This window comes from Lonchura striata, chromosome 3, assembly GCF_046129695.1.
Source record: "Lonchura striata isolate bLonStr1 chromosome 3, bLonStr1.mat, whole genome shotgun sequence".
Lineage (NCBI taxonomy): Eukaryota > Metazoa > Chordata > Aves > Passeriformes > Estrildidae > Lonchura > Lonchura striata.
The window spans coordinates 112979043-112992457 of NC_134605.1; the positions used below are offsets into that span (position 1 = coordinate 112979043).

At 58.5% G+C, this 13415-nt stretch overlaps 1 protein-coding gene across 2 annotated transcripts in view; it reads left to right on the forward strand.

The window, feature by feature from the left end:
• Positions 1-10881: 10881 nt before the first annotated feature.
• Positions 10882-13415, forward strand: part of OTOF (otoferlin) — a 121239-nt gene continuing 118705 nt past the window's right edge. For both annotated transcript variants that reach the window (XM_077782491.1, XM_077782490.1), the window contains exon 1: positions 10882-11015. In XM_077782491.1, the coding sequence (XP_077638617.1) occupies positions 10937-11015 (79 nt within the window). In that variant the 5' untranslated portion in view covers positions 10882-10936. The remainder of the gene's footprint in view (positions 11016-13415) is intronic.

The following is a 13415-nucleotide window of genomic DNA, read 5'->3' on the forward strand; positions in this document are numbered from 1 at the left end:
CAATCCCAATCCAAGTCCCAATATCCATTCCAATCCCAGTCCCAGTTCCAGTCCCAGTCCCAGTCTCAATCCCTGTCCCAATCCCAGTCCCAATCCCAGTCCCAGTCCCAATCCCCGTCCCATTCCCAATCCCAGACCCAATCCCATTCCCAATCCCAATCCCAATCCCAATCCCAATCTCCATTCCAATCCCAGTCCCTATCCCAGTCCCTATCCCAGTCCCAATCCCCGTCCCATTCCCAATCCCAGTCCCAATCCCAGTCCCAGTTCCAGTCCCAATCCCAGTCCAAGTCCCAATCTCCATCCCAATCCCAATCCCAGTTCCAGTCCCAATCCAAGTCCCAATCCCAGTCCCAATCCAGCATCGGGATGGGGCAGGTGAGCGCCCACCCACAGCTCCCGGATCCCAAAATCAGCGGGACACGGAGCTGGAGAGGAGAGCACGGAGCTGCTCCAGAGAGCCGGGAATGTTCTCCTGGATCGGGGAAGGATCCCGGGAATCCTTGGAGCCGCTTCCCGATCCCCAAGGGGCTCCGGGAGAGCTGGAATTTGGGGAAGGGCTGGAGGGGCAGGAGCCAGGGAATGGAATTCCCAGTGGGAAAGGGGAGCTTGGGATTTTGGGATCTTGGGCAGGAATTCCCGGCTGGGCTGGAATTCCCAAAGAATCCCTGGGAATGTCCCAGGGTGGATTTGGATCACCCCGGGATCGTGGAGCTGATCCCTGGGATGGGGGCAGGAGCATCCCTGTGGAAATGGGATGCAGAGATTGTCCCGGGACAGGGGATCCGGGACAGGAACCAGGATGGAACTGGGACAAGGAGAACCGGGACAGGGAGAACCGGGATAGGAACTGGGATAGGAACCGGGACAGGGAGAACTGGGACAGGGAGAACTGGGATAGGAACTGGGTAGGAACCAGGACCACCAGGACAGGGGGAACTGGGACAGAGGGATTTGGGACAGGAGCATCCCGGGAGAACCGGGACACAGGAATTTGGGACTGGAGCATCCCGGGAGAACCGGGACACAGGAATTTGGGACTGGAGCATCCCAGGAGAAACGGGACACAGGAATTTGGGGAGAACCGGGACACAGGAATTAAGGACAGGAGCATCCCGGGAGAACCGGGACACAGGAATTCTGGGAGAACCGGGACACAGGAATTTGGGGAGAACCGGGACACAGGAATTTGGGGCTGAAACATCCCGGGAGAACCGGGACACAGGAATTTGGGGAGAACCGGGACACAGGAATTCGGTGCTGGAGCATCCTGGGAGAACCGGGACACAGGAATTCGGGACTGGAGCATCCCGGGAGAACGGGGACACAGGAATTCGGGGAGAACCGGGACACAGGAATTTGGGGAGAACCGGGACACAGGAATTCGGTGCTGGAGCATCCCGGGAGAACCGGGACACAGGAATTCGGGGAGAACTGGGACACAGGAATTTGGGGAGAACCGGGACACAGGAATTTGGTGCTGGAGCATCCCGGGAGAACCGGGACACAGGAATTCGGGGAGAACCGGGACACAGGAATTTGGGGAGAACCGGGACACAGGAATTCGGGGGGAACCGGGACACAGGAATTCGGTGCTGGAGCATCCCGGGAGAACCGGGACACAGGAATTCGGGGAGAACCGGGACACAGGAATTCGGGGAGAACTGGGACACAGGAATTTGGGGAGAACCAGGACACAGGAATTTGGGGGGAACCGGGACACGGGAATTCGGGACTGGAGCATCCCGGGAGAACCGGGACACAGGAATTCGGGGAGAACCGGGACACAGGAATTCGGTGCTGGAGCATCCCGGGAGAACGGGGACAGAGGGATTCCCCCGGGAGACCCGGAGCATCTCCCTCTCCGCCGCCGCCGGCTCTCGGGGCTCCCGCAGCCCGCTCCCCTCCCGGCGCTCCGTGTCCCCCCGCCCCGTTCCCCGCTCACCCGCGGGAATTCCCGAGCCTCCCGTGGCCTCTTCCCGGGGTTCCCTCAGTCCCGGGGCTGCGCCCCGCCGGTGCCGGCCGGTACCGGGGGCTCAGGACGGCGAGGAGCCCCCCGGGGCCGCGGCGGGGCCCGGCAGCCGCCCATGGGTGCGGGGTCCCGGGCTGTGAGCGGGGCCCGCCCGGGCCGGAGCCTTTCGTACGCGGGAGCGGAGCGGGGCCGGGCTCCCCGCGGCCCCGCCGCCCACCGGGGCCGCCCCGAGCCCGCCCCGGGCCGGGAGAGGGGCAGGGGAGGAGGGAACCGGGAATGGATGGAGCGTGCTCCGGGAAAACGGGGCTGGGAATGTCCCGGTGGGACGGGACAGGGGGAACCGGGACAGGAGAATCTCCGGTGGTACCGGGATAGGAGGAACCGGGAATGGAGCGTGCTCCGGGAAAACGGGGCTGGGAGTGTCCCGGTGGGACGGGACAGGCGGAACCGGGACAGGGGGAACCGGGACAGGAGAATCTCCGGTGGTACCGGGACAGGAGGAACCGGGACAGGAGAATCTCCGGTGGTACCGGGACAGGCGGAACCGGGAATGGAGCGTGCTCCGGGAACAATGGGGCTGGAAATGTCCCGGTGGGACGGGACAGGCGGAACCGGGACAGGCGGAACCGGGAATGGAGCGTGCTCCGGGAACAACGGGGCTGGGAATGTCCCGGTGGGACGGGACAGGCTCCGGGAACAACGGGGCTGGGAGTGTCCCGGTGGGACGGGACAGGCGGAACTGGGACAGGGGGAACCGGGACAGGCGGAACCGGGAATGGATGGAGCGTGCTTCGGGAAAACGGGGCTGGAAATGTCCCGGTGGGACGGGACAGGCGGAACCGGGACAGGCGGAACCGGGAATGGATGGAGCGTGCTTCGGGAACAACGGGGCTGGGAATGTCCCGGTGGGACGGGACAGGCGGAACCGGGACAGGGGGAACCGGGACAGGAGAATCTCCGGTGGTACCGGGACAGGAGGAACCGGGACAGGAGAATCTCCGGTGGTACCGGGACAGGAGGAACCGGGAATGGAGCGTGCTCCGGGAAAACGGGGCTGGGAATGTCCCGGTGGGACGGGACAGGCGGAACCGGGACAGGCGGAACCGGGACAGGAGATTCCCCTGGGACTACCGGGACAGGCGGAACCGGGACAGAAGAATTTCCCCATGGTACCGGGACAGGCGAAATCTCCCGGTAGGACCGGGACAGGAGGAACCGGGAATGGAGCGTGCTCTGGGAAAAACAGGGCTGGAAAAGTCCCGGTGGGACCAGGACAGGAGAATCTCCCGGGGACACTGGGACAAGGGGAACCGGGACAGGCGGAACCGGGAATGGAGCATCCTCCGGGAAAAACGGGGCTGGAAAAGTCTTGGTGGGTCCGGGACAGGGGGGACACCGGGACAGGAGGAACCGGGACAGGAGGCTGCCCTGGGACTACCGGGACAGGCGGAACCGGGACAGAAGAATTTCCCCATGGTACCGGGACAGGGGGAACCGGGACAGGCGAAATCTCCCGGTGGGACCAGGACAGGAGCGTCCCTCAGGAAAAAAGGGGAGGAAAATCTCCCGGGAATACCCGGCCCGGGAGAACCGGGACAAAAGCTCCTCCCGGGGGTACCGGGATAGGGGAAACCGGGATGGGAGCATGTCCCGGGAAAAACGGGATAAGGGAAACTGGGATGGGAATATCTCCCGGGGGTACCGGGACACGGGGAAGCGGAGCTGGAGCGTCCCGTGGGAGAAACGGGACTGGAGCAACTCCCGGGAAAAACAGGACTGGGGAAACCGGGACAGGATCATCCCTTGGGAATCCGGGACCAGGGAATCTCCCGGGAGAACCGCGGCAGGAGCGTCCCTGGGAAATCCGGTCATGGACAGGGATCGGGGCTGGAATATTCCCGGGAAATGGAGAGACAGGGAATCGGGCCTGGAATATTCCCGGGAAATGGAGAGAGAGGGAATCGGGGCTGGAATATTCCCGGGAAATGGAGAGAGAGGGAATCGGGGCTGGAATATTCCCGGGAAAAGGAGAGAGAGGGAATCGGGGCTGGAATATTCCCGGGAAATGGAGAGAGAGGGAATCAGGACTGGAACATTCCAGAGAATATCCACAGGGAAACTGAGGCACGGAGAGCCGGGGGGAATGTCTGGGATGATCCAAACCCTTTGGCCTTGGCTCTGTGGGAGCAGGGAATGACAATCCGGGATGAAGGGAATTCCGGATTTGTCTTTTCCCCGGGAAAGGCCGGGTTTGGGAATATTCCCCTGGATTTTGGAGATTCCAGCGGAATTGAGCTTTGGTTCCTTTTCCTCCTCCTCGGTTTCCATCCATGGATTTGTTCTGCGATGGATCCGGGCCGGATTCCAGCCCTGCTCCTCTGCATTCTGCTGGAAAAGCGGGATGAGGGAGGAAAAACGGGATGTGAAATGATTTAAAGGGAATAAAAACGGGAATCGCTTCTGGTGTCAACGCAGCTCAAACCGTTCCATGGAATTCTGGAATTGCCAGGGCGGGAGAAGCTCTCGGAGACCAGGAAATCCACGTGGGACCAGTCGTGGATCCGAGGTGTTTATTTGGGAATGTGGGGCTGGAAAAGACACCCAGGGCCGATCCCAAACCCTCTGGATCCAGGCGGGAGAAGCTGGATCAGAGCGGGGACAAATCCCAGATCCTCCCGATCCCTGGAATGCGCCGGGCCGGGCTGGATGAAGGATCCCGGCCCGTGGCATGGGCTCGGATTTCCTCCTTCCCACCCATGGGAGACAATTCCCGGTGGGATTTCCAGGTGGGATTTCCCTTCCCAAGGTTTTCCCGGTGACCTTTTCCCTCTCTCCCAGCTCCTTCCTGGCTCCCAGCTGCTTCCGCTGGAATTTTTATGGAAAACCTCCAGGGCAGGCGCCGCGCCGGCATTCCCAGGAATTTCCAGCTGGAGTTTGGACCCTGGGTGTTGCGCCGAGGGAGGTTTGGTTGGATTTTGGGAACAATTCCCGCCTGGAAAGGTTTTCCAGGCCTTCTCCTGCCCAGGGCAGGGTGGAATTCCCATTCCGGAGGGATTGGAATCCCTTGGATTTGGGGGGACGGGGATCAGGGCTGGGAATGGTCGGATCCGAGGCCTCCGTGGGCTTTTCCAGGCTCCACAATTCCATGATTTTATGGACAACGGGACTCCCGGGAGCGGGAAGATCCAGGGGACAGGAACGGGGGGACATTCCTTGCAGGATGATCCCAGGGAACCTTCGGAATTCTGGGATGGGTTTTGTGGGAAGAGAATTCCAGGATCTTCCAGTTCCACCCCCATTCCATGGGCAGGGACCCCTCCCACCATCCCCACCCATGGAAAATCCAGGGATTCTCTGGGAATTCCAGCCCACCCTCCCAGCAGGAATTCCTCCCCCAAAAATCCCAAATTTTTCCGTTCGAAACACTTCCTTTCCATGATTTCCCCTCCCCATCCCCGCTCCATCCCGAAATTCCAGCCTCGCCCTTTTCCCGGCCGGGAATTGGGATCGGGATCTCCAATCCCACCCGGAGGGGGAATCCTGGAATTCGGGGCTGGAGCGGGCGGGGCTGGCTGGGATTTGGGGCGGGAATTCCTCCCTCGGCTGCTCCCAGGGATGCAATTCCCGAGCTCCTGGTGCCCTCTAAAGGATTGGATCGGGAGGAGCTGCGGAGCGAGCCCGGGAGCGGGAAAAATCCATGGAAAAACGGAAAAATTCCTGCCTCGGAATGGCAGATTTGAACTGGGAGCGGGTCCGGAGCCAAAGATTTGGGATTTGGGATTTGGGATTTGGGGTTTGGGATTTGGGATTTGGGATCTGGGATTTGGGATTTGGGATCTGGGATTTGGGATCTGGGATTTGGGATTTGGGATCGCCCATTCCAGGTGGGAACATCCCTGACGGCGGAAAGGAATTTCGGGATCGGATCCTGGCCCGGGGGCAGCCCTGGGATTCCGCCCTTCCCATTAAAGATCCCAAAGAATTCCCGGATCCATCCTGGGTTTTCCTTTCTTTTCCTCCCCCCTCCCCTGGTTTTTTATTCCCAAATTTTGTCTTCCTTTTTTTTTTCATTTTAATTTCCATTTTTTCCCCCATTTTGTTGCTTTTCCCTTATTTTCTCCCTCCCTTTTCCCCATTTTCCGGGTTTTCTCCCCATTTTCCCTCAATTTTCGCTTTTTTCCCCATTTTTCCCCGGTGTTTCCCAGCACATGGAGCGGGGTGGGTTTGGCTGGACCCCAAACCGGGGCCGATTTTGGGGAGTTTCGTGCTGATTTTGGGGTTTCTTTTGGCCTTTGACCCCGTTTGGGGGCGGGGCTCCTCCTGCTCCTTAAAATGATCCCAAAGAATCGCCGGGATTCGGGAGCCAACGCAGCCAGGAGGCAAAAATTCGGATTTTATGGAATGGGAATGTGGGGGAGAGGGAGGGGAAAGGTGGGAATGCCCAGGTGTCAACCGAGATTCCCAAAAAATCCTAAATTCCATGGATTCACAGGTGGGAATGCAGGATGGGGCAGAACTCCCAAAATATCCCAAATCCCATGGCTGCACAGATGGGAATGTGGGATGGGGAGGAATTCCCAAAAAATCCCATGGATTCACAGGTGGCAATGCCCAATATCTCCTGGAATTCCCAAAAAATCCCAAATCCCATGGATTCATGGGTGGGAATGCCCAATGTCTCCTGGAATTCCCAAAAAATCCCAAATCCCATGGATTCACGGGTGGAAAGGCCCAGGTGTGTCCTGGGGTGGGGCAGAATTCCCAAAAAATCCCAGATCCCATGGATTCACAGATGGGAATGAGAGATGGACAGGAATTCCTTAAAAAATCCCATATTCCATGTATTCACAGGTGGGAATGTGCAGGTGCATCCTGGGGTGGGGTAGAATTCCCAAAACATCCCAAATCCCACGGATTCAGAGCTGGGAATGTGGGATGGGGAGGAATTCCCAAAAAAAATCCCAAATCCCATGGATTCATAGGTGGGAATGAGGGATGGAGAGGAATTCCCAAAAAAATCCCAAATCCCATGGATTCATAGGTGGGAATGAGGGATGGAGAGGAATTCCCAAAAAAATCCCAAATCCCACGGATTCACAGCTGGGAATATGGGATGTGGAGGAATTCCTAAAAAATTCCATGGATTTACAAGTGGGAATGCCCGGGTAAGAATCAGGATTCCCAAAAATCCCAAATCCCATGGATTCACGGGTGGGAAGGCCCAGGTGTGTCCTGGGGTGGGGCAGAATTCCCAAAAAATCCCAAATCCCATGGATTCACACCTGGGAATGTGGGATGGGGAGGAATTCCCGAAAAATTCCATGGATTCCCAGGTGTAAACCAGAATTCCCAAAAATCCCAAATCCCATGGATTCAGAGGTGGGAATACGGGATGGGGAGGAATTCCCAAAAAAATCCCACGGATTCAGAGCTGGGAATGTGGGATGGGGGGCAGAATTCCCAAAAAAAATCCCAAATCCCAGGGATTCAGAGCTGGGAATGTGGGATGGGGAGGAATTCCCAAAAATCCCATGGATTCACACCTGGGAATGTGGGATGGGGGGCAGAATTCCCAAAAAAATCCCAAATCCCAGGGATTCAGAGCTGGGAATGTGGAATGGGGGGCAGAATTCCCAAAAAAATCCCAAATCCCAGGGATTCAGAGCTGGGAATGTGGGATGGGGAGGAATTCCCAAAAATCCCACGGATTCAGAGCTGGGAATGTGGGATGGGGGGCAGAATTCCCAAAAAAATCCCAAATCCCAGGGATTCAGAGCTGGGAATGTGGAATGGGGGGCAGAATTCCCAAAAAAATCCCAAATCCCAGGGATTCAGAGCTGGGAATGCCCATCCCCGGGATGGGGCGGGATTCCCCCACAAGCTCATGAATATGCAATAGGCTCTAATTAGCATCTATTATTATAATTTCCCAGGAAAGCCGCCCGAATTCCCGAGGGTTTTGTGTCCTTCCCAGCGAAACCCGCGAGCAGAATTCCCGAATCCCGGAATTCCCGATGATTTCCCTTCTCCCCTCCCCGAGTTTTTTTATGGATTTTCCGAGCCCGGAGCGCGGCGGGACTGGGAATTCCCGGCGGAATTCCCGGCGGCCTCCAGCTGTGGGATATCGGGAATAATTCCTGCCCCGGGATCGAATCCCCATTCCCGGGGGATCTCAAATCCCTGGAGATTTGCGGGGAGCGGGTTTTGGGATTTTCCAGCGCCCAGAATTCCCGGATTCCCGCAATTCCAGGATTCTGTCCCTGTCCGGCTCGGCTCCTCCGCGGCGTTCCCGGGATTTTATTTTTTTGGGAAGGGCGGACGGAGGGTGTGGATCCCATGGGGCTCTGCCTCAGTTTCCCCATTCCCGGCTTCCTGCAGCTGGGAAAAGGGGGAAAAGGGGAAAGAAAAAATGGGAAAAAGGGGAAAATGGGAATGGGGAAAAGGGAGAAGAGGGGAAAGAAAAAATGGGGAAAAGGGGGAAGGGAAAAGGGGAAAAATGGGAATGGGGAAAAGGAGAAAAGGAGAAAAAGGGGAAAGAAAAAACGGGGAAAAGGGGAAAAATGGGAATGGGGAAAAGGAAGAAAAGGAGGAAAGGGGAAAAGGGGAAAACGGGAAAGGGAAAAAAGGAGAAAAGGGGGAAAAACGATAAAAGGGGGAAAGGGGAAAAGGAGGAAAAGGGAGAAAGGGGAAAAATGGGAATGGGAAAAAGGAGGAAAGGAGGAAAAGGAGAAAGAAAAAAATGGGGAAAGGGGGGAAAGGGGAAAAAAAGGAGGAAAAGGGGAAAAGGAAAAACGGGAAAGGGAAAAAAGGAGGAAAGGGGAAAATGGTGAAAATGATAAAAGGGGAAAAGGGTGAAAGGGGAAAAGAAAAAATGGGATAAAGGGGGAAAGGGGAAAAGGGGAAAAATGGGAATGGGGAAAAGGGAGAAAAGGAGGAAAGGGGAAAAGAAAAAATGGGGAAAAGGGGGGAAAGGAAAAACGGGAAAGGGGGAAAGGGAGAAAACGAGGAAAGGGGAAAAGGAAAAATGGGAAAAGGGGAAAGGGGGGAAAGGAGGAAAAGGGGGAAAAGGGGGAAAAAGAGGAAAGGGGAAAAGAAAAAATGGGATAAAGGGGGAAAGGGGAAAAGGGGAAAAATGGGAATGGGGAAAAGAAAAAATGGGGAAAAGGGGGGAAAGGAAAAACGGGAAAGGGGGAAAGGGAGAAAAGGAGAAAAAGGGGAAAAGGGGGAAAAAGGGAAAAGGGCTAAAAGAGGAATGGAGGAAAGGGGGAAAGGGAGAAAACGAGGAAAGGGGAAAAGAAAAAAGGGGAAGAGGAGGAAAAAAGGGGAAATAGGGGAAAAGGAAAAAGGGGAAGGGGAAAACGGGGGGGAAAGGGAGAAAAATGGGAAAAAGAAAAGGAAGGAAAAGGAAAAGGAAGGAAAAGGAAAAGGAAGGAAAAGGGGAGGGAGGGGAGGAGGAGGAGGAGGAGGAGGAGGAGGAGGAGGAGGAGGAGGAGGAGGAGGAGGAGGAGGCGGCGGGAGGGAGGAAGGGGCGGCCCCGCTGCTGGATCATTCAGCGCTGGGAGCGGGGGAAGCTCCGCACCGGCACCGAGACCGCAGCGAGATCCGGAGCGCGGCACCGGCACCGGCACCGGCACCGGCACCGGCACCGGGACCAGCACCGGGACTGGGACCAGCACCGCACCGGCACCGGGACCAGCACCGGCACCGGGACCGGCACCGGGACCGGGACCAGCACCGGGACTGAGACCGCAGCGAGATCCGGAGCGCGGCACCGGCACCGGGACCGGCACCGGGACCGGCACCGGCACCGGGACCACACCGGGACCGGGACCAGCACCGGGACCAGCACCGGGACCAGCACCGGCACCGGGACCGGCACCGGGACCGGGACCACACCGGGACCGGGACCAGCACCGGGACTGGGACCGCGTCAGGCTCCGGGCACCTCACCGCGCTCCGCACCGGGACCGCGTCAAGCACCGGGACCACCCGGGCTTCGCACCGGGACCGCCCCGGGACCGCATCAGGTACCGGGACCGCCTAGGGTTCTGCACCGGGACCGCACCGGGACCGCATCAGGCACCGGGACCACCTCGGGCTTCGCACCGGGACCGCCCCGGGACTAGACCCAGCTCCGCACCGAGACCGCACCGGGACCGCATCGGAACCGCATCAGGAGCCGGGAGCACCTCGGGCTCTGCACCGAGACCGCACCGGGAACACCCCGGGACCACCTCGGGCTCTGCACCAGAACCGCATCAGGCACCGGGACCGCCCCGGGACCGCCCCGGGACCACACCGGGCTCCGCACCGAGACCGCACCGGGACCAGACCCAGCTCCGCACCGAGACCGCACCGGGACCAGACCCAGCTCCGCACCGAGACCGCACCGGGACCACCTCGGGCTCTGCACCGAGACCGCACCGGGACCGCATCAGGCACCGAGACCACCCCGGGACCACACCGGGCTCCGCACCGAGACCGCCCCGGGACCACACCGGGCTCCGCACCGAGACCGCACCGGGACCGCATCAGGCACCGGGACCACATCGGGACCACCTCGGGCTCTGCACCGAGACCGCACCGGGACCGCATCAGGCACCGAGACCGCCCCGGGACCACACCGGGCTCGCATCGGGACCGCATCAGGAACCGGGGCCACCTCGGGCTCTGCACCGGGACCGCATCAGGCACCGAGACCGCACCGGGACCACACCGGGCTCCGCACCGAGCCCGCCCCGGGACCGCATCAGGCACCGGGACCGCACCGGGACCACACCGGGCTCCGCACCGAGACCGCCCCGGGACCGCATCAGGCAGCGGCGTCGCCCCGAGCGCCCCGAGCCGCCCCCGGCTCCGCTCCGAGCCCGTCCCGAGCCCGTCCGAGCCCGCCCCGAGCCCGTCCCGAGCCTGTCCCGGGCCCCGGGAGCCGCACGGGCCCGGCCGAGCCCGGCCCGGTCCCCCATGGCTCTGGTGCTGCAGCTCCGCTCCGTCTCCGGCCTCCGCGGCAAAGGCGACCGCATCGCCAAGGCGGCGTTCCGGGGTACCGGGAGCGGGACTGGGGATCGGGCTTTGGGGGAGCGGGATTTGGGGATTGGGATTTGGGAGAGAGGGATTTGGGGGAGAGGGATTGGGGATCGGGATTTGGGGATTGGGATTTGGGATGAGGGATTTGGGGGAGAGGGATTGGGGATTGGGATTTGGGGGAGAGGGATTTGGGGGAGAGGGATTGGGGATTGGGATTTGGGGGAGAGGGATTTGGGGGAGAGGGATTGGGGGGAGAGGGATTGGGGGGAGAGGGATTGGGGGGAGAGGGTTTGGGGATTGGGATTTGGGATGAGGGATTTGGGGGAGAGGGATTTGGGGGAGAGGGATTGGGGGGATCAGGATTTGGGGGAGAGGGATTGGGGATCAATATTTGGGGGAGAGGAATTGGGGATCAGGATTTGGGGGAGAAGGATTGGGGATCGGGATTTGGGGGAGAGGGATTGGGGATCAGAATTTGGGGAGAAGAACATAGGAGATAAGAATCGGGGGAAAGGGATGAAGAATTTGGGGGAGAGGGATTGGGGATCAGAATTTGGGGGAGAGGGATTCGGGATCAGGATTTGGGGGAGAGGGATTCGGGATCAGGATTTGGGGGAGAGGAATTTGGGATCAGAATTTGGGGAGAAGAATTTAGGGGAGAAGAATCGGGCGAAAGGGATGAAGGATTTGGGGGAGAGGGATTGGAGATGAGGGAATTGGAGGAGCGGGAAATAGGGAGAGGGGTTTGGGGGAGGGATTTGAGGGAGAGAGATTGGGGGAGCAGGAATTGGGTGATCAGGATTTGGGATCAGGATTTGGGGAGAGGAACTGGGGATCAGGATTTGGGGAGAGGGAATTGGGTGATCAGGATTTGGGGGAGAGGGATTTTGGGGATCAGGATTTGGGGAGAAGAATTTAGGGGAGAAGAATCGGGGGAAAGGGATGAAGGATTTGGGGGAGAGGAATTCGGGATCAGGATTTGGGGGAGAGGGATTTTGGGGATCAGGATTTGGGGGAGAGGGATTGGGTATCAGAATTTGGGGAGAAGAATTTAGGGGAGAAGAATCGGGGGAAAGGGATGAAGGATTTGGGGGAGAGGAATTCGGGATCAGGATTTGGGGGAGAGGGATTTTGGGGATCAGGATTTGGGGAGAAGAATTTAGGGGAGAAGAATCGGGGGAAAGGGATGAAGGATTTGGGGGAGAGGGATTTGGGGATGAGGGATTTGGGGAGCAGGAATTGGGTGATCAGGATTTGGAGGAGAGGGATTTGGGATCAGAATTTGGGGGAGAGGAACTTGGGATCAATATTTGGGGGAGAGGAATTGGGGATCGGGATTTGGAGGAGAGGGATTTGGGATCAGGATTTGGGGGAGAGGGATTGGGTATCAGAATTTGGGGGAGAAGAATTTAGGGGAGAAGAATCGGGGGAAAGGGATGAAGGATTTGGGGGAGAGGGATTTTGGGGAGAAGGATTTGGAGGAGAGGGATTTGGTCTGAGGGATTTAGGGATCAGGATTTGGGGAGAAGAATTTAGGGGATCAGGATTTGGGGATTGGGAATTGAGGGAGAGGGATTTAGGACAGGATTGTTTGGGCAGGATTTAGGAAGCGGAATTTGGGGGACAGGATTTGGAGGGCGGGATATGGGGACAGGAATTGGGGAACAAGAACTGCGGGAGTGGATTGGGGAAGAAATTTGGGAAGCAGGATTTGAGGGACAGGAATTGGGGGAGAGGATTTTGGGGAGGTGGGATTTGGGGTGCAGGAAATGGGGAGAAGGATTTGAGGGAAAGGATTCGAGGGGTGGGATTTGGGGACAAAACTTTGGGGTGGGATTTGGGGATAGGATTTTGGAGGAGCAGGATTTGGGGTCAAAATTTGGGGGGAGCAGGATTGTGGGAATGCAGGAATTGGGGGCTGGATTTGGGGGTGCAGGAATTGGGGATGGAATTTGAGGGACAGGATTTGGGGTCAGGATTTGGGGATTGGGAATTGGGGATGGAATTTGAGAGACAGGATTTGGGGTCAGGATTTGGGGATTGGGAATTGGGGATGGAATTTGAGGGACAGGATTCGAAGGAACAGGGATAGGGACAGGATTTGGGGTCAGGATTTGGGGGTGCAGGAATTGGGGATGGAATTTGAGGGACAGGATTCGAAGGAACAGGGATAGGGACAGGATTTGGGGTCAGGATTTGTGGGACAGGATTTGGGGTCAGGATTTGGGGATTGGGAATTGGGGATGGAATTTGAGGGACAGGATTTGGGAACACCCTGCATCCATCCCTGCCTCAGTTTCCCCACGCACGACCCCAAACCTGCTCTTTTTGGGATCCCCTCCCCGCGGGTTTTTCCAGGGAAAAGCGGTGAATTCCCAGGCTGAAATTCCTGCCGGGAGCCGGGATCGCGTCCCAG